We start from the raw sequence: 20,526 nt of genomic DNA, 5'->3' as shown, positions 1-20,526 counted from the left end.
TGTTCTCTATAGCACTCAAAACTTAGTTATTAGCCTGTAACGCCTTAGCAACTTCTCAGTGAAAACAATACTCAAGATAACTTGATCCATAATAATTATATATTTTTTTCTTCCAACTTGTATTGCTATTATCTTGTGAATAACCACACAGTCTATAAGCCTAAAAACTTACTATTTAGATTTTCTTTCTGGTTTGATCCTAAATCTATTTCAATCTGTCACTCTTCAGTCCTTTCTAATTTCTTCTTCAAAATTAACAACTTAAGGCATTATACTACCTTATCAACTTAACATACTCTCACCACTAGCACATCTGCTGGATCAATACTCCCAATATTTAAGACACTGACAGAGTAATGTCCAGTATTTTCAGGGTAGCAAATACTACAGCCATACTGTCTTGACCACATTTGGGGGGAGGGGTTGGTTCTTTTCAAGATAGGGTCTTGCTCTAGCCCAGGCTGACCTTTAATTCACTATGTACTCTCAGGGTGGACTTGAATTCATAGCAAACTTCCTACCTCTGCCTCCAGGTGCTGGGACTAAAGACATGTCCCACCACACCTGGCTTGACCACACTTTTGATCTAGTTACTCTGAAAACTGAAGTTTCTATCAAGCAGTTTCTCATGTGCTATGTTCCTCCCTATACTTCCTCCAGGCTGTTTGAATACTACCTCCTCTGTAGAGTCTTCCTGAGTCCCATTTTAAACAAGCTTATTTTAAAAAAATATTTTATTTCTTTATTTGACAGAGAGAGAGAGAATGGGTGCACCAGGGCCTCCAGCCACTGCAAATGAACTCCAGACACATGCACCACCTGTGCATCTGGCTAACATGGGTCCTGGGAAATTGAACCTGGGTCCTCTAGCTTTGCAGGCAAACACTTTAACCGCTAAGCCATCCCTCCAAGCCCTGAGTCCCATTTTAAGATTAAAGAACACACCTTTATATCACCATTGTTCATTCACTCTGCCATGTCTACATCGTATTCTTCCATGTCTACTATTTTTCCTGTTCATTCTCAATTTCTTCCCTTCCTATTATTTGACATATCTGTCTCACTAAATTAATATGCTTCTTAACATGCTTTATCATTAGCTCCATTTTACAGAACTAAACTAAGATTCAGAATAATTATATGATGTGCCTAAGGTCACAGAACTAATATAGTGTGGGTCGGATTTAACTTAAGTATGTTCAGACCTTCATCTCATTCCTTGTTTGAATCTCAGACTGACAGGCAGCAGGAATGCTTAAGAAATGTTTCTTTTTTTAAATAAAATTTAGTTTTATTTATTAGAGAGAGAAAAGAGGCAGAGCAAGATAGAGTGAGAAACAGAGGGAGAGAGAGATAATGGGCACGCCAGGGCCTCCAGCCACTATTGCAAATGAACTCTAGATGCATGTGACCCCTTGTGCATATGGCTTATGTGGCGCCTGGGGAATCAAACCAAGGCAAATGCCCTTAACCACTAAGCCATCTCTCCAGCCCAAATATTTCTTTTTCTTTTCTTTTGAGGTAGGATCTTGCTCTAGCCTAGGCTGACCTGGAATTCATTATGTCGTCTCTGGCCTCAAACTCACTGAGATCCTACCTCTGTCTCCTGAGTGCTGGGATTAAAGGTATGGGCCACCATGCCAGGTTAGAAAATATATCTTTCCTAGAGGTAGGAGGACCACCATTTTGAGATCTGCCTGAGCTACAGAGTAAGTTTCAGGTCAGTCTGGGTTAGAGTAAGTCCCTGCCTCAAAAAAATAAAAAAAGTTTCTCAATTTAAAAATCAATTTTTTAACTAAAATCTATTAATAAGATAGTATTTACTCCTGGGCATGGTGGCACATGCCTTTAATCCCAGCACTCAGGAGGCAGAGGTAGGAGGATCATCATGAGTTCAAGGCCGCTTGAGACTACATAGTGAATTCCAAATTAGCCTGAGCTAGAGTGAGATTCTATCTCGAAAAACAAAACAAAAAAAAAAAAGGTTTCTGTGGCGGGGGTGGTGGCAGCAGAGCAGCAAGAGGCTTGGCAAGGTGTGTGCCTCCCTCGGGCTCCAGCAGCCCTCGCGTGAGCCCCATGGTGGGAAGCACCTCCCTCAGGACATCAATGCAAGCCTGAAAAAAAGCAATTCTTTCTCCTTTCTTTCTCCATACCAGGTGTACAGAAATACCACTTTGGGAAACAGCCTTTTTTTTTTTTTTTTTTTTGGTTTTTCGATTTTTCGAGGTAGGGTCTCACTCTGGTCCAGGCTGACCTGGAATTAACTCTGTCATCTCAGGGTGGCCTTGAACTCATGGCAATCCTCCTACCTCTGCCTCCCGAGTGCTGGGATTAAAGGCGTGCGCCACCACGCCCGGCGGGAAACAGCCTTTTAAGAGAGCCTGGATGAGTTCATACAGTCTCAACAGATCACCCTCAATGTGCCCTTCAAGTTCTGCTTCAGTTTGAGAAGGCTATAAACTCAGCACTGGCCCAGAGGGTCAGGAACAGAGTCAATGTCAGGGGCTCTCTAAATACACACAGATTCCGCGATAACGTACAGACTTTTGTATTGAGTGATGTTGAATTCAGAGAAGTGACAGAACTTATTAAAGTTCTTATTAAAGTAGGTAAGATGAAAATTGTAGCCTGCGATGGTAAAAATATTGGGCTCCAACACCACAGAATGATTAGCAAGATGGCTTTTCACTCTATCTACTGTTGTTACTCATCTTTGGAAGAGAAGCATAGAAGAGACTCTTTTTAATTTATTCTCACATTGCAAGAATGACCACACTGCTCTGCCATGGAGAATTGCAGCCGAACAAGGCCTGGAACCCTGTACTCTTACATCACCTTTACTATGCAGAAGCATGAGCAAATTATTATTTTTTTAAAATTATTTATTTATTTATTTGAGAGCGACAGACACAGAGAGAAAGACAGATAGAGGGAGAGAGAGAGAATGGGCGAGCCAGGGCTTCCAGCCTCTGCAAATGAACTCCAGACGCGTGCACCCCCTTGTGCATCTGGCTAACGTGGGACCTGGGGAACCGAGCCTCGAACCGGGGTCCTTAGGCTTCACAGGCAAGCGCTTAATTAAGCCATCTCTCCAGCCCAGCAAATTATTTTTTTTCCCTCATTTTTATTTATTTATTTGAGAGCAACAGACAGAAGGGAGGAGGAAGAGAGAGAGAGAGAATGGGCGCCCCAGGGCCCTGAGCCACTGCAAATGAACTCCAGACGCATGTGCCCCCTTGTGCATCTGGCTAATGTGGGTTCTGGGGAATCAAAGCTTGAACCAGGGTCCTTAGACTTCACAGGCAAGCATTTAACTGCTAAAAACATCTCTCCAGCCCCAATTTAGCTTTTTTTTTTTCTTTTTATTTATTTATTTGAGAGGGGGAAAGAGGCTGAGAGAGAGAGAATGGGCATGCCTGTGCTTCCAGACACTGCAAAGGAACTCCAGATGCAAGCACCACCTTGTGCACCTGGCTTATATGGGTCCTAGGGGATCAAACCAAGGTCCTTTGGCTTTGCAGGCAAGCATCTTAACCCCTAAGTCATCTCTCCAGTCCCCCAAATTAGCTTTTTAAATGACAAATCAAAAGTGATTGCTTTCCAAAGAACATTCTTTAATAACCTTTAAAATGCAAAAGAAAAAAAAAACACAAAACACAAAACAAAAAAAAACCAACCCAAAAAACACCACCTATAACTGAACTTAAAATTTTCATTAAAAGATTCTCTTGCTGAGCATGGTGGTGTACCAGTTTTAGTTCCAGTAATAGCAGGAGGCTGAGGTAGGATAACTTAGGTGAGTTTGAGGCCAGTTTGGAGCTACACAGTGATTTCCAGAGAGCCTACCTAAAAAAAAAAAAAAAAAAAAAAAAAAAGGAAAGAAAATAGTATTTCTTTTAAAAGATAAAAATAACCCTAAGAGATAATATAAAGTTTGTGGAGTTTTAAATAAAAATTTCAAAGACAGGTGTGGTAGTATAAGCCAGGGGGCAGAGGTGGGAAGATTTCAAATTCAAGGTTAGCTACACAGCAGGGTCAAGGTAAGTGTGAGCTACACAGCAAAAATCTGCCTCAAAAGAAACAAAACAAAAAGTCTTTTGGAATTCTGCATTTGTTTCTGTACTTTCAACATATAGAAAATTATTCTGGTTTAAAGAAAGATAGAGATTGGGTATTTAGGTCAGTGGTAAAGTGCTGGTCTAGCAAGCTCAAGGTCCTGGGTTAAATTCCCAGATGGAAGCAAAAAGTATGGGCAGCAGGGCATGGTGGTGCACACCTTTAACCCCAGCACTCAGGAGGCAGAGGTAGGAGGATACTGTAGGTTCAAGGCCAGCCTGGGACTACAGGGAGTTCCAGGTCAGCTTGGGTTACAATGAGAACCTACCGAAAAATTTAAAAAAGTATGGGCATATGAAGATGGAGCCTTTGTTTCTTCTATTACTGAACAAGCAGATTTAAGAGGAACTTGAAACTTACATGGTTAATGCCTGATTATCTCCAGTAACAGAAAATCTTGATTTTTTTTTTTGTTTATTTTTATTTATTTGACAGTGACAGACAGAGAGAGAAAGAGCCAGAGTCTGTGTGTGTGTGTGTGTGTGTGTGTGTGTGTGAGAGAGAGAGAGAGAGAGAGAGAGAGAAAGAGAGAGAATGGGCATGGCAGGGCTTCCATCCACTGCAAACAAACTCCAGACACGTGCACCCCCTTGTGTATCTGGCTAATGTGGGTCCTGGGGAACCGAACCTCGAACCTGCTTAACCGCTAAGCCATCTCTCCAGCCCTAAATCTTGATTTTTAAATGCCAAAATTTAATTTTACCTCAATGCATTTCTAAAGGTTTCTTTAATTTCTGAAATTCTGAGAAAGAATGTTTCCTTTTAGGTATTACCTCTTTTACTAGTCATTATAAAAACTTGAATTTCCTTCACCTAGCAATATAATTTACAAATTTAAAGTCTGGGGCTGGAGGGATGGCTTAGTGGTTGGGGCGCTTGCCTGCAAAGCCAAAGGACCCAGGTTTGATGCCCCAGGACCTATGTTAGCCAGGTGCACAACAAGGAGGTGCATGCATCTGGCATTCATTTGTAGTGGCTGGAGTTCCTGATGTGCCCATTCTCTCTCTGCCTCTTTCTCTGTATGTCACACTCTCAAATAAAAATAAAAATAAGCTATTTAAAAAAATTAAAGTCTTGTTATTTTATTAAATATCTGTGAATAGATGTGTATGTATGTGTATTTTTAATTGGTCCCCCTCTATGCTCAAATTGCCCTGGAACTCACAGGGGTTCCTAGGCCTCCCACAGTGCTAGGGTTAAAGGGTCATGGTACCACACCTGGCTGAAAAGAGCTTTTTGGTTGTTGCTGTTGTTTTGTTTTTTTCCCCCAAGGTAGGGTGTCACACTAGCCCAGGCTGACCTGGCACTCAATCTGTAGTCCCAGGCTGGCCTTGAACTCACAGCAATACTCCTACCTCAGTCTTCCCAGTGCTGAGATTAATGGCATATACTACCATGCAGAAAAGTGCTATTTTAGAGAAACATGTATACAATAGAATCATCAACAAAATTTTAGGCATTATGAAAGTAAAATCCTCTCTCAGCCCAAGTAAGGATTAGTATTTAGAGGGATGACCCACTGGGTACCCACCTGTTCACATATAGGCAGATACAAGTAAATCTGAGTGCTAGGTGCTTTATAAAAAATGACTATTTCAGGGCTGGAGGGATGGCTTAGCAGTTAAGCGCTTGCATGTGAAGCCTAAGGACCCTGGTTCGAGGCTCGATTCCCCAGGACCCACGTTAGCCAGATGTACAAGGGGGCACACGCATCTGGAGTTCGTTAGCAGTTGCTGGAAGCCCTGGCGCGCCCATTCTCTCTCTCTCTCTCTCTGTCTCTTTCTGTCACACTCAAAAAAAAAAAAAATGAACAAAAAAAAGACTATTTCAATTCATGCATATAAGACAAAATGAGAATATACTGAGCGTTTGGAAATAAACTTTTTACTACCTCATCTTTTAAGTACTTCAAACTTAAGACACACATTTTCTTTTACAAAAACAAAAACATACACATTCATCAGTAAATGAAAAGTATTTACAATTAAAATGTGATTCTATGTAAAATGAGACTGAAAGTGCCTTACCATTTTCTTTATTTCCAGAAATAGTAACTAAAATAAAAGAAAAAATGTAAATATACTTTAAACATTTTGTACATGAGTTTTATTTTAGGTTGACCATGCATCTTATGCTGACCTGGAATTCACTATGTAGTCTGAAGCTGGCCTTGAACTCACAGAGATCCTACTTCTCCTGAGTGCTGGGATTAAAGGTATGTGCCACCATGCCAGGCTAGGAAATATTTTTTTTTTAAATTTTTATTAACATTTTCCATGATTATAAAATATATCCCATGGTAATTCCCTCCCGGAAATATTTTTTTAAAGATATATTTTTTTGTAAATATATTTTATTTATTTATTTATTTGAGAGTGACAGACACAGAGAGAAAGACAGATAGAGGGAGAGAGAGAGAATGGGCGCGCCAGGGCTTCCAGCCTCTGCAAACGAACTCCAGACGCGTGCGCCCCCTTGTGCATCTGGCTAACGTGGGACCTGGGGAACCGACCCTTGAACCGGGGTCCTTAGGCTTCACAGGCAAGCACTTAACCGCTAAGCCATCTCTCCAGCCCAAGATATTTTTATTTTACTTATTTATTTGACAGAGGAAGAGGGAGAGAGAGAGAGAGAGAATAGGCGCAACAAGGCCTCCCACCAATGCAAAGGAACTCCAGATGTGCGCGACCCCTTGTGCATTAGGCTAGTGTGGGTCCTGGGGAACTGAACCTGGGTCTTTTGGCTTTGCAGGCAAATGCCTTAAATGCTAAGCCATTCCTCCAGCCCCATAGGAAATGTTTCTTTCCTAGAGGTAGAAGGACCACCATTTTGAGATCAGCCTGAGCTACAGAGTAAGTTTCAGGTCAGTCTGGGTTAGAGTGAGTCCCTGCCTCAAAAAAAATTAAAAATAAATAAATAAATAAAGCCAGGCATGGCGGCGCACACCTTTAATCCTAGCACTTGGGGGGGCAGAGGTAGGAGGATTGCCGCCATGAGTTCAAGGCTACCCTGAGTCTACATAGTTAACTCCAGGTTAGCTTGAGCTAGAGTGATACCCTACCTTGAAAAACCAAAAAAGATAGTATTACAGAGATTTTTTTTTTCAACTCACCTTCTTTTTAATACACTATTTTTACAGAGCTTCTACTTTAAATTTAGGGGATCTGTTTGCTTTACAAAAGATTAAGATAGGGCTGGAGAGATGGCTTAGCAGGTAAGCGCTTGCTTGTGAAGCCTAAGGACCCCGGTTCAAGGCTTGATTCCCCAGGACCCACGTTAGCCAGATGCACAAGGGGGCGCATGCATCTTGAGTTCGTTTGCAGTGGCTGGAGGCCCTGGAGTGCCCATTCCCTCTCTCTCTCTCTCTCTGTTGCTCTCACTTTCTCTGTTGTTCTCAATTAAATAAATATTTTTTAATTAAAAAAAGATTAAGATATTTCCATAATAAAAAATATACCTACTTTAATCCTCCCATGACTGAGATAACACTAAACTATTTCCATCCATATGCCTTTAATTGCAGCACTCGAGGGGCAGAGGTAGGAGAATTGCCTTGAGTTCAAGGCCTTCCTGAGACTGCAGAATGATTTCCACGTCAGCCTGAGCTACAGTGAGAGCCTACCTCAAAAAAACTAACAAACAAAAAACAACAACAAAAGACATACATAAAAATGGGACAGGGGGGCTGGAGAGATGGCTTAGCGGTTAAGCGCTTGCCTGTGAAGCCTAAGGACCCCGGTTCAAGGGTCGGTTCCCCAGGTCCCACGTTAGCCAGATGCACAAGGGGGCGGCGCATGCATCTGGAGTTCGTTTGCAGAGGCTGGAAGCCCTGGCGAGCCCATTCTCTCTCTCCCTCTGTCTGTCTTTCTCTCTGTGTCTGTCGCTCTCAAATAAATATGCCTTAAAAAAAAAAAAAAAGGGACAGGGGACCAGAGAAATGTCTCAGTAGTTAAAGGCCCTTCCTTGCAAAGCCTGCTGACTTAAGGTTCACTTCTCCAGTACCCATGTAAAGCCAGATGCACAAAATGGCACATGTGTCTGTACATGCAGCAGCCTAAGGCCCTGGTATGTCCAATCTTCCCTCTCTATCCCTACCCCCATACATAAGCAAATATATAAATAAATAAAAATATTTCCAGCCATGGTGGTGCATGCCTTTAATCCTAGCACTCAGGAGGCAGAGGTAGGAGGATCGTAGTGAGTTCGAGGCCACCCTGAGACTACATAGTGAATTCCAGGTCATCCTGAGCTAGAGTGAGGCCCTAACTCGAGAAACCAAAACAAAAACAAAAAACTATTTTGGAAAATATTGGAGACAAATGTTATTCCTACTTGTAGATTACATAATAATTATGCATTCCTGAATAGTCAAAAGAAAAAGAACCAAAAAACCAAGGGATGATTGTGTACAAAAACTAAGATGCAGAGATCATTAGCATTCTTTTTTTTGTTTTATTTTTATTTATTTATCTGACAGTGACAGAGAAAGAGGTGGGGGGGGGGGAGAGTGGGCACACCAGGGCTTCTAACCACTGCAAACGAACTCCAGACACGTGCGCCCCCTTGTGCATCTGGATAACGTGGGTCCTGGAGAATCAAGCCTCGAACCGGGGTCCTTAGGCTTTACAGGCAAGCACTTAACCGCTAAGCCATCTCTCCAGCCCTCATTAGCATTCTTATACATAACCCTATCTGAAGGAAATTGCTGAAGAATACTACCTAAATGATCAAATTCCTGGAAAAAATGTAGGAAACAAGCAAAACAAAACTACACAAATAAAACTTTCAATGCTTGTGTGAGAGAGAAAAGTCTGAACAAATGCTCTTTTTACTTTTTTGGTTTTTCAAGGTAGGGTCTTATTCTAGCTCAGGCTGACCTGGAATTTGCCTCAGACTGGCCTCAGATTCACAGTGATCCTCCTATCTCAACCTCCTGACTGCAGGGATTATAGCCATGTGCCACCATGTCCAGCTTAAACAAATGCCCTTATATGGAATACTCATTCAATTTTCATTTAATCCATAAACTTGACATTGACATTCCCCCAAACGCACCAACTTAAAAAAAAAATAATTTGACAAGACTGCAAAGTTTAGGATCACCATGAGTTCAAGTCTACCCTGAGTCTATATAGTGAGTTGCAGGACAGGGCTAGAGTGAAACCCTATCTTGAAAAACAAAAAAATAACCCCCCAAAAGCTCACAGGCTAGGTGTGGTGTGGTACACACCTTTAATCCCTGCACTCGAGGGTGAGGTAGAAGGATATCACTGTGAGCCAGAGGCCAGCCTAAGCTTCAGAGTAAAGTCAGCCTGGAAAAGACTGTAGGACCCTACCTCAAGAAAAAAAATAAGATTTTTAAAAGGCTGGAAAATGTTGAACAAGGAGAATAATGAAGTGAGATTGTTCATTTCAAACACAGAAGCGTATTTTAAGTCCCAGCTTTGTTCATCATAGTATATGGGCCAAATTATTCCACACATGGCTTTCTTGATATAACAAAAACAATAAAAGCCAGGCAGCATCTAAGAGACTGAGAGGTTCATGAGTTCAAGGCCAGCTATAGAACATATGCAACAGTCTCAAAAATCCACCAACCTCCCATACACCCTCATGCCCCCCCAAAAAAAGTAGCCTGTGGGTGATATACTCCTACAACCCTAGCACTTGGGAGGTAGTGACAAGATGATCAGAGTTCAAGGCCGGCCTTGGTTACACAAATGAATTAGAAGCCAACTTGGACTACATAAGACCTTCTCACACACACACACAAAGATGTATACAGCTGGTATGTTTTATAGTAAATATGAGAGTCCAAACCCCTGTGGTTGAGTCAATAAATATATTAGTACAAATGGGTAGACTCTAGAAAAATTCTAGAAAAGCAATTGTATTAACAGTGCGTTACCATTTCTCAGCCTTTTGGGTAGGATCAAATGTTTACAATTTCATTCATTCATACCTATGCCTTCCACCTTGTATTTCACAAAAGTGGTTTGGTTATTTTTAGGTTTGCACTTCTCATAAATTTGACATCCATCATGCTTCCTTTTTCAAAAAGTCTACTTGGGGGATAGAGAGATGGTTCAGTGGTTAAGGCACTTGCTTGCAAAGCTAAGGACCGGGGTTCAGTTCCCCAGTACCTATGTAAAACCAGATGTATAAAGTGATGAATACAACTGGAGTTCATTTGCAGCAGCTGGAGGCCCTAGCACACCCATTCCCTCTCCCTTCTTCCCCATCTCTCCTTCCCCCCCCCAAAAAATATATATATATTGGTTTTATGAGGTAGGGTCTCACTCTAGCCCAGGCTGACCTGGAATTCACTATGTAGTCTCAGACTGGCCTTGAACTCACAGCAACCATTCTACTTTAGCCTCCAGAGTGCTAGGATTAAAGGCATGCCCACACCACAACCAGCAATAAAGTCTTCTTGGGGCAGGAGGGATGGCTCAGTGGTTAAGGCGTTTGCGGGGCAGGAGGGATGGCTCAGTGGTTAAGGCGTTTGCCTGCAAAGCCAAAAAGACCCAGGTTCGATTCCCCTAGAACCCATGTTAGCCAGATGCACAAGGGGGCACATGCATCTGGAGTTCGTTTGCAGTGGCTGGAGGCCCTAGTGCACCCATTCTCTTTCTTTTCTAATAAATAAATAACAATTTTAAAAATGAGTTAAAAACAAAAACAAAGGAAAGAAAGCTTTAAAAATATTTTTAAAAACAAGTCTTCCTGGGCTGGAGAGAGGGCTCAGCAGTTAAGGTGCTTACTTGCAAAGCCTAAGGATTCAGGATCAATTCCCTAGTACCCACACAAGCCAGATGCACAAGGTGGCACATGTGTCTGGAGTTCATTTGCAGTGGCTAGAGGCCCTGGCATACACATTCTCTCTCTCTCTGCCTCTTTCTCCCTTGCAAATAAATACTTTTATTTATTTATTTATTTTTAAGTGTTTTTCAAGGTAGGGCCTCACTCTAGCCCAGGCTGAATTCCAAGTCGGTGTAGGCTAGGCTGAGACCCTACCTCTGGTGGAAAAAAATAAAGTATACAAAAAGGGCTGGATATGGATCAGTGGTTAGGAGCACTTTCTGTGCAAGCATGACGGACTGAGGCCCGAGACCACTTGCGTTTGAATCTCCAGGACACACATAAACATCTGGGTGTGGCCACATATAGCAGTAACCTGAGTGCTATAGGAGAGCGGAGAGCTGAGATTTGCTGGAGTTTATGGGTGTGTGGAGGGGGATAGAACAGCAAGCTCCAGGATCAGTAAGAGACTGTGGCTCAATTAAGAACTGGCAGAAGAGCAATGGAGCAGACATCTGTCTTGCTCTGGCCACGGTAGGTGACTTCAGATGAATGCATGGGATACTACATAAGCAAACGCACACATGCACACACCATACGTAGCACACACATACCCAAGCAAAAAATGTCTATGAAAAAGAAAATGAGGGATTATTCATTTATAATTGGTCCTGGAATACAATGTGAAGTATAGGGCTGATTTTATCTCTTATGAAATATATATTCAGTTGTCCCATCTTTTCCTCCTTGACTTGCTACCCTTTATGTATTTTAGATTTCTGTGACTGTATTTTTTTAAAGAAATCTTTTTTTTTTTTAATCATTGTTTTTGTTTTTTGAGGTAGGGTCTCACTCTAGCCCAGGCTGACCTGGAATTCACTATGTAGTCCCAGGGTGGCCTCGAACTCATGGTGATCCTCCTATCTCTGCCTCCCAAGTGCTGGGATTAAAGGTGTCCACCAGCACACTTGGCATAAAGAAACCTTTTTTAAAAATACCTTATTTATTTATTTATTGGGGCCGGGGGGGGGGGGTTGAAAAGGAAAGAGGCAGATAGAGATAGAAGCACACCAGGGCCTCCAGCCACTGCAAATGAACTCCAGACACATGCACTACTTTCTGTATCTGGCTTACATGGGTAGTGGCCAATCGAACCTGGGTCCTTAGACTTCACAGGCAAACTCCTTAACCTCTAAGCGATCTCTTCAGACCCTGGAACTGTATTTCTGAATACTGCATTCAGCCACATTGCCAACATGTCTATTCACTAGAATTATAGAACCTATAATTTTATTTTTTTTACAGAAATTTTACTACATTAAAGAAAAAGAAGAGAGTACAGAACACTCCTGCCCATGAGAAGGTGGGAGCAAGGTAAAGTTCCTGGTTTTATTTTGAGGCAGGGTCTCACTCTCGCCCAGGCTAACCTAGAATTCACTCTGTAGCTTAGGCTGGCCTAAAACACACAGTGACCTTCCTACCTCAGCCTCCCAAGTGCTGGGATTAAAAGTTTGCCCACCATCCCTGGACTTTTATTTAATTTTTTTGTTTTATTTCTATTTATTTATTTGAGAGCGACAGACAAACAGAGAGAGAAAGAGGCAGATAGAGAGAGGGAATGGGAGCGCCAGGGCCTCCAGCCACTGCAAACAAACTCCAGGTGCATGCACCACCTTGTGCATCTGGCTTACGTGGGTCCTGGGAAATGAAACCTGGAACTGGGATCTTTAGGCTTCACAGGCAAGTGCTCAACCACAAAGCCGTATCTTCAGCCCTCCCTGGACTTTTAGATCAATTTTGGGTATTCAGCAAAACTGACGGAAAGCAAGCAAAGAGTTCTCATGTAAGTTTTATCCCTATTTTAAGTATTTTAATTATAGAGACTCTGACTTAAAAATCCATGGGATGCGGGGGGGGGGGGGGAGGGGAGATGGCTCAGTGGTTGCACTTGCTTGCAAAGGCTGTCAATCTGGATTAAATTCCCCAGTACACACATATGAAGTGGTGTATGTGTCTGGAGACTGTGGCACACCACTCTCTCAAATAAAAAAATTTATATATAAACACACACACACACACACACACACACACACACACAAATATTAGGTAGCATTTCACTCTAGTCCAGGCTGACCTGGAATTCACTATGTAGTCTCAGGGTGACCTCAAACTCATGGTGGTCCTCCTACCTCTGCCTCTCAAGTGCTGGGATTAAAGGTGTGCACTACCATACCCGGCTCATAAAAATATTTTTTTTTAATTTCACAGGCTAAGTAGATGGCTCAGAAGTTAAAGGCACTTGCTTGCAAAGCCAGCTTGGCCTAGGTTCCTCTAGTACCCAGTAAGCAAGATGCACAAAATGATACATTCAATTGGAGTTTGTTTATACTGGCAAGGAACCTGGCACACCCACATTCATATTCTCTCTCTCTCTCTGGTCACAAATGAATGAACGAACTTTTAAGAAAAATTTATGGGGGGGAGGCTGGAGAGATGGCTTAGCAGTTAAGGTACTTGCCTGCAAAGCCTAAAGACTCAGCTTCGATTCCCCAGGACCCACATAAGTCAAACGCACAAAGTGGTGCATGCATCTGGAGTTCGTTTACAGTAGCTACAGGCCCTGGTACACCATTCTCTCACTTTAATAAATAAGCAAACAAAATACTTAAAAAGAGAAAATTCAAGAGGGGACTGAAGATGTGGCTCAATGGCAGAGCAATGCATAGCATGTATGTGTGTGGGAAGGGGGTGCCTGAGTCCACCCCAACACCAAGTGTGGGATGAATGAGTGGATAAAGAGGATTATGTCAGAGAAGTAATGAAAGAGAGAGTACTTGGTGCCTTCAAGGGCATGATAAGGTACAGTATCTTTCCAGACAAGACTGAAAGCCAGCTAACGTTCTGAGGAGTGATAAATCTGGTATTAATTTCAAAGGGATCATTCTGGCTATTTACAAGAGAACAGATGGGTAACAGTGGGGTGGAGTTAGCAGAGACAAGTTATAATCCTAATGCTAGGATATAAGTGCCAATATGACTTAAGAGACTTTAGGGATGGAGAGACTGTTTAGTGGTTAATATGCTTGCCTACAAAGCCTAAGGACCCAGGTTTGATTTTCCAGTGCCTACATAAGCCCGATGCACAAGGTAGATCATGAATCTGGAGTTCGTTTGCAGTGGCTAGAGGCTCTGGTTCGCCCATTCTCTCTATCTGCCTTTCTCTGCCTCTTTGAATCTCTAATAAATTAAAAAAAAAATTTTTTTTAAGTTAAAAAAGAGGGTTGGAGAGATGGCTTAGTGGTTAAGGCACTTGCCTTCAAAGCCAAAGGATCCCGGTTCGGCTTTCCAGGACCCATGTAAGCCAGATGCACAAGGGGGCACATGCATTTGGAGTTCGTGTGAAGTGGCTAGAGGCCCTGGCATGCCCATTCTCTCTCTGTGTGTCTCTGCCTCTTTCTCCCAAACAAACAAATAAAATACATTTTTTAAAAAATTATTTAAACCACCCCCATTCATTATTTCCTAAAACTACATGGGCCTACAGTTTGTTTCATGATCAGCTGGTCTGGTTTTGTGCCATTTACAATCATCCAGCAGCTCTCCTGTGGTGTGACACGACTCTACTATGGCCTCATTCACACATCAGAAGCTGTGGCTCTAACATGATGAGGAGAATATTCTAAAAAACTAAGAAGGGAAATCTAAGGAGGATCACTGTGAGTTTGAGGCCAGCCTGGGACTACAGACTGAGTGCCAGGTCATCCTTGGTTAGAGTGATTCTACCTCAAAAAAAAAAAAAAAAAAAAAAATGGGCTGGGGAGATGGCTTAGCAGTTAAGGCACTTGCCTGTGCAGCCTAAGAACCCAGGTTTGATTCCCCAGAGCTCACATAAGTCAGATGCACAGGGTAGCACATGCATCTGGAGTTCATTTGCAGTACATGAAGGCCCTGGTGTGCCCTTTCTCTATATCTGCCTCTTTCTCTCTCTCAAACAAATAAATAAACAAATATTTTAAAAAGTAAGCAAGCTAGATGTAGTGGCACATGCCTTTAATCTCAGCATTTGGGAGGCAGAGGTAGGAGAATTGTCATGAGTTCAAGGCCACCCTGAGACTACGTAGTGAATTCCAGGTCAGCCTGGGCTAGAGAGAGACTCTACCTCGAAATAAATAAATAATAGAATGGTAACTTGAATAAGGGCTCAGGCTCCAGAACCCACACATTCACATGCTCGAATGGCCAAAGCAAGCACAAGGCCAGCCCAGATTCAATGAGTGGGTAGACAGAAAGGAAGTAGAAAGAGGGTGCACAGAAAACAGTGTTGTGGTCACATTCTTCAATACGACACAAAACAAGGATCATAGCATGAAGAAGTATACTTGCAGTGGTAAAGTAAAAAGCAACTGGACTTCAGTCCATTAACAATGTTTGCTGATTAGCAGGACAGAGAACAACTTTTCAATCAAGGAACTGCAATGATACTATCCAGTTCAGGAAAGAAAAACCATCAAGAATTTGGCTTTGGGCACGTTCAGTTTGAGATGCCTTACTAGACAGACCTCTAGGAGTCGAGTTCAGCATACTATTACTTCTTTCATATATATGTATTTTTAAATTTATTTATTTGACAGAGAAAGGGGGGAGGGAGAGAATAGGCATGCCAGGGCCTCCAGCCACAGCAGACGGACTCCAGACGTGTGTACCCCCTGTGCATCTGGCTAATGTGAGTCTAGGGGAATCGAACCTGGGTCCTTTGACTTTGCAGGCAAACACGTTAACTGCTAAGTCAGCCCTACTATTACTTCCTTACCTTAAGCAAAAGTAACCAGCGAGCAGCAAAGCTTTTCATTTGCCATAGCATGTTAGGCCAAACAGTCTGACCTTGGTTTCAAAGTTGCCCAACATCTTTGCCTTCTGTATTTCTTGCTCTTCAAGAAAGCAGTGGAGGAACTGGGCAGAACGCTTGTCCATTACACAAGAGTTCCATCCCCCACACAGCAAAAGCAGCAAAACACCACCAACAACAAAAGCAGTAGAAGCTCCAAAGAAGGTTCAGCTCATGGAAGGAAACACAAAAGATCTTTTTGTTCATTTAGATTGTTCAAATATATAGAGCTCTTTCAGAACAGATCACTGACAACAACGAAATAATGCAAAGCTAGATCAACTCCCCAGTGATAGTAAGAAATGGGGGAAAAGAAACTTCCTTTCCAAAAAAAAAGAATCCTAGTATAATTGCAAAATACAAATACAGAGGTTTGCAGGGCACTTCAGCTTTCCAAAGGCAAGTTACTAAACATTTACTACAGTCTATCATCCGAAAACAAATAGGAAGGGCTGGGGAGATGGCTTAGTGATTAAAAGCACTTGCTTGCAAAGCCTGACAACCCGGTTTGATTCTTATGTAAAACTAGACACAAAAAATGGTTCATGCAGCATGTATGCAACATGTATCTGGAATATACTTGCAGTGGCAATTCTCATATTCATTCTCATTTTCTCTCTCAAATAAGTAAGTAGAGTTGAAGAGATGGCTCAGCAATTCAAGGTGCTTGCTTGCAAAGCCTTATAACCCAGGTTCTATTCCCCAGGACCCACATATATAAAGTACTGCATGCATGTGGAGTTCATGTACAGTGGCAAAAGGCCCCGGTGCACTCTCTCTGCTTGCAAATAAAAATATATATTTTTTCTAAATTAAAATAGAAATTTTTTTTTTTTTTTTGGTTTTATGAGGCTAGCTCAGGCTGACCTGGAATTCACTATGTAGTCTCAGGGTGGCCTCGAACTTTTGGTGATCTTCCTACCTCTGCCTCCCGGGTGCTGGGATTAAAGGTGTATGCCACCACACCTAGCTCAGGAAATACAAAACTTAATGAAATTCTTCAAAACAATTCAAATTCACATTTATATTTTTTTCCTATAATTAAGCCAATCATTTAGAATGAAATTTGGGAAGAAACTTTTTTAAAAAACAATGTCAGGAAAATTTCAAAGATTTCTGTTTCATAACTCAAGGCAAAGAACCAGTAAATCACATCATATAACCTTTCATACCAAAAACTGAAATACATGATTTGTAACTACAATTAATATTATCATTCTAAGGTACTGAATGTCCTAACACTCATACATGATTCAATAGTTTTTACAGGAAGATGAGCCTAGCTGGGCATAGTGGTGCATGCCTTTAATCCCAGGACTCGGGAGGCTGAGGTAGGAGGATCACCAAGAGTTCGAGGCCACCCTGAGACTACATAGTGAATTCCAGGTCAGCCTGAGCTAGAGTGAAACCCTACCTCGGAAAAACAAACAAACAAAAAAGAATATGAGGGCTGGAAAGATGGTTTTGTGGTTAAGTGCTTGCCTGTGAACCCTAAGGACCCTGGTTCGAGGCTCGATTCCCCAGGACCAACATTAGCCAGATGCACAAGGGGGTATATGCATATCTGGAGTTCGTTCACAGTGGATGGAACCCTGGCACATCCATTCTCATTCCCTCCCTCTCTGCCTTTTTACCTGTCTGTCGCTCTCAATTATATTTTTTTTTAAAAAAAGAATATGAATCTAGAGCCAGGCATGGTGGCAAACACCTTTAATCTTGGCACTCAGGAAGTAGAGATAGGAGGACTGCTGTCAGTTTAAGGCTAGCCTGAGACTACATAGTGAACTACAAGTTAGCCTGAGCTAGAGTGAGACCCTACCTGAGAAATACAAAAAGAACAGCATTCAACATCAATTGAAAGACACTCAGCATTAGGCTCTCTAACAGATTAAAGACTAAAGGGTCTCTTTCCTACTATAAATACTGCATTCAACTCAACTTTATGCTTTCAAATTCAATGTTGAAATGATTGTGGAAGTACACTAGGAATATGTATTATTAAGACTGTAAGTATATTTTATGTAAGACCCTGCTGCTGGGGGCACCACCTGGGTTGGTTGTGAGACAGAGCTCCAGGTTCTGGTCTGGCAGCCTCCTCCCCCCTGACTTGCTGCCACAGTGCGGAGTTTTATGCAGGCTACTGAGAGCAAACTCATAAATGGTGTGAGCAGCAGAGAACCATGCAAACCATATAATCTGCTAGCCAGGTAAGATGAGCCCACTGGTGAGGTAGAGGCATGACTGCTCTCGGAATGGATGTGAAGCCGGCTCCCCAGGAATGGATTCAAGCCTGGTTCTGAAATCCTAGTCTAAATTAAGCCTATGACTTTGAAGGTTATAGACGCTAGCAAGAAAGCTATTACAGTTGTTTGGCCAAATGTATATGTTGTTCCCATCAAACTGCCCTCTAATTACTCATGGTTTTGGCTCATAGAGTAGTGCCTTTCTCACTTGTGATCAGAGAAGCCATTTGGTTACTAGGAAGACTCAGACTCATCAAAATGCTGAGAATAAGCAACAGTTAAATGCTCAGCATTAAATGAGACATCTGTCACACCAAGGCTCAGGGAACACTGCAGAAGAGGTGGTGGAAAAGAACGCACTAGCCAGAGGATGGGAAAGTGTGCTTTGAAATGTTGTACTTGGGACATATGGTGCCCAGGCATGCATGACCTCACAGCAACTGTTGTAACCTGTGCAATATTGGACCCAATACCATGTCATGGATGAGCAAAGAAGGGAAAAATTAAATGGAAGAAAGATGTAGTAGAGACAGGCTGGAGGGATGGAGGAAGGGATTCAGTAGAAAAGGTAAGGGCAAGTGGAAGCTGGACACCCTCACACAGGCCACTCACACCTGCAGGCTGACCATCCTCACATTTTCTGGCCACTCGCACCTGCAGGCTGGCCGCCCTCACACTCACTGGCCACTCACACCTGCAGGCTGGCCGCCCTCACACTCACTGGTCACTGACACCTGCAGGCTGCCTGCCCTCACACTCACTGGTCACTCGCACCTGCAGGCTGGCTGCTCTCACACTCACTGGTCACTCGCACCTGCAGGCTGGCCGCCCTCACACTCACTGGTCACTCACACCTGCAGGCTGCCTGCCCTCACACTCACTGGTCACTCGCACCTGCAGGCTGGCTGCTCTCACACTCGCTGGCCACTCACACCTGCAGGCTGCCTGCCCTCACAGTCACTGGCCACTCACACCTGCAGGATGCCTGCCCTCACATTCAATGGCCACTCACACCTGCAGGCTGCCTGCCCTCACACTCACTGGCCATTCACACCTGCAGGCTGCCTGCCCTCACACTCACTGGCCATTCACACCTGCAGGCTGACCGCTCTCACACTCACTGGCCACTCGCACCTGCAGGCTGACCGCTCTCATGCTCACTGGCCACTCGCACCTGCAGGCTGACCGCTCTCACGCTCACTGACCACTCACACCTGCAGGCTGACCGCTCTCACATTCAATGGCCACTCGCACCTGCAGGCTGACCGCTCTCACACTCACTGACCACTCACACCTGCAGGCTGACCGCTCTCACACTCACTGGCCACTCGCACCTGCAGGCTGACCGCTCTCACACTCACTGGTCACTCGCACCTGCAGGCTGACCGCTCTCACACTCACTGGTAACTCGCACCTGCAGGCTGACCGCTCTCACACTCACTGGCCACTCGCACCTGCAGGCTGACCGCTCTCACACTCACTGGCCACTCGCACCTGCAGGCTGACCGCTCTCACACTCACTGGCCACTCACCGCCCTCCCCCAGCCGAGATTCCTCAAGAAACACATTTCCTCTCGCGGTATTTAGACCCAATCAATCTGGAACAGATTTGTTTGTTGCATTAAAAAAAAGAAATTCTTAAAGGGGGGGCGGGGCAAAATGGCCTCAAAGCCACACAGAAGCCTTTCAAAGAAAAGGTCTTTCTGAGCATTCCGTCACAGAAGCGTGCGAGGCTCCCGGTGACCGCGGAAACCCGGAAGCTCCGGGGCCAGGCCCGCTCCCCGGGCTCGGAATCCGCGGCCGTCTGCAGGCGGGGACCGCAGGCCGGGCCCGGAGACCCGCAGCGCGGGGGGCCGGGACGCCGCGGCCTCGGCCCTCCCGCCCCCCGGCCGCCCCCGCCGGTACTCACACACGCACAGCTCCACCACGTACGCGTAGTAGGACCACACGACCACGAAGGTGATGAAGATCACCGGCACCCAGCCCAGCACGCGCTGGCAGCAGCGCCACAGCGTCCAGGGCGCCATGTTCCGCAGGCCTCGGCCGGGCCCCGCTGCCCACACTCGTGCCGAACGCCCGTCCCCGGCGGCTCCGCGGTCAGCTCCCCGGCGGCCCTCCCGAGGCAGAGCCGGAGCGCGAGGCGCCGCGGTAACTCCCGACCTCCGGCGCCCGGCCCGGCCCGGCCCCCGCCTCCCCGCCTCCCCGCCTCCCCGGCTCCCCGCCCGCACGCCGCCGGGGGCGGAGCTTCCCGCCGCAGGAGGCGGGGCTGGGCGGGGAGGGCCGGCGTAGGGCGGGGCCTCCACTCTGACGGCGGGGCCGGGCGTGGCGGGACGTGGGAGGTGGAGCGCAAAGGGTAGCTGCTCTGGAGGAGCTGCTTGGGATGTGCAGAGTGTAGATTCCCCCCCACATCCCCTGCCCGGGGTCTACAGGACCAGAGATAAGGTGGTGTTTTTTTCCCCCTCTTCTTAATTTTTTCTTATT

The 20,526-nt window shown here is 44.4% G+C and overlaps 1 protein-coding gene and 1 pseudogene across 11 annotated transcripts in view; one reads left to right on the top strand and one right to left on the bottom strand.

Annotated features, from left to right (window-relative positions):
• Positions 1-20,124, bottom strand: part of Zdhhc20 (zinc finger DHHC-type palmitoyltransferase 20) — a 74,717-nt gene extending 54,593 nt beyond the window's left edge. For 2 of the 11 annotated variants that reach the window (XM_045154997.1, XR_006638153.1), the window contains exons 1-2: positions 19,955-20,122; positions 6,144-6,170 (exon numbers count right to left, since the gene is read on the bottom strand). In XM_045154997.1, the coding sequence (XP_045010932.1) occupies positions 6,144-6,170; positions 19,955-20,072 (145 nt within the window). In that variant the 5' untranslated portion in view covers positions 20,073-20,122. Of the gene's footprint in view, positions 1-6,143; positions 6,171-19,954 lie in introns of all 11 variants that reach the window. The other 9 variants (XM_045154999.1, XR_006638154.1, XM_045155000.1 and 6 more) reach the window with 8 other exon arrangements.
• LOC101609142 lies at positions 357-2,669 on the top strand (annotated as a pseudogene).
• Positions 20,125-20,526: the final 402 nt, after the last annotated feature.

This window comes from Jaculus jaculus, chromosome 7, assembly GCF_020740685.1.
Source record: "Jaculus jaculus isolate mJacJac1 chromosome 7, mJacJac1.mat.Y.cur, whole genome shotgun sequence".
Lineage (NCBI taxonomy): Eukaryota > Metazoa > Chordata > Mammalia > Rodentia > Dipodidae > Jaculus > Jaculus jaculus.
This window is presented reverse-complemented; position numbering and strand designations above follow the sequence as displayed.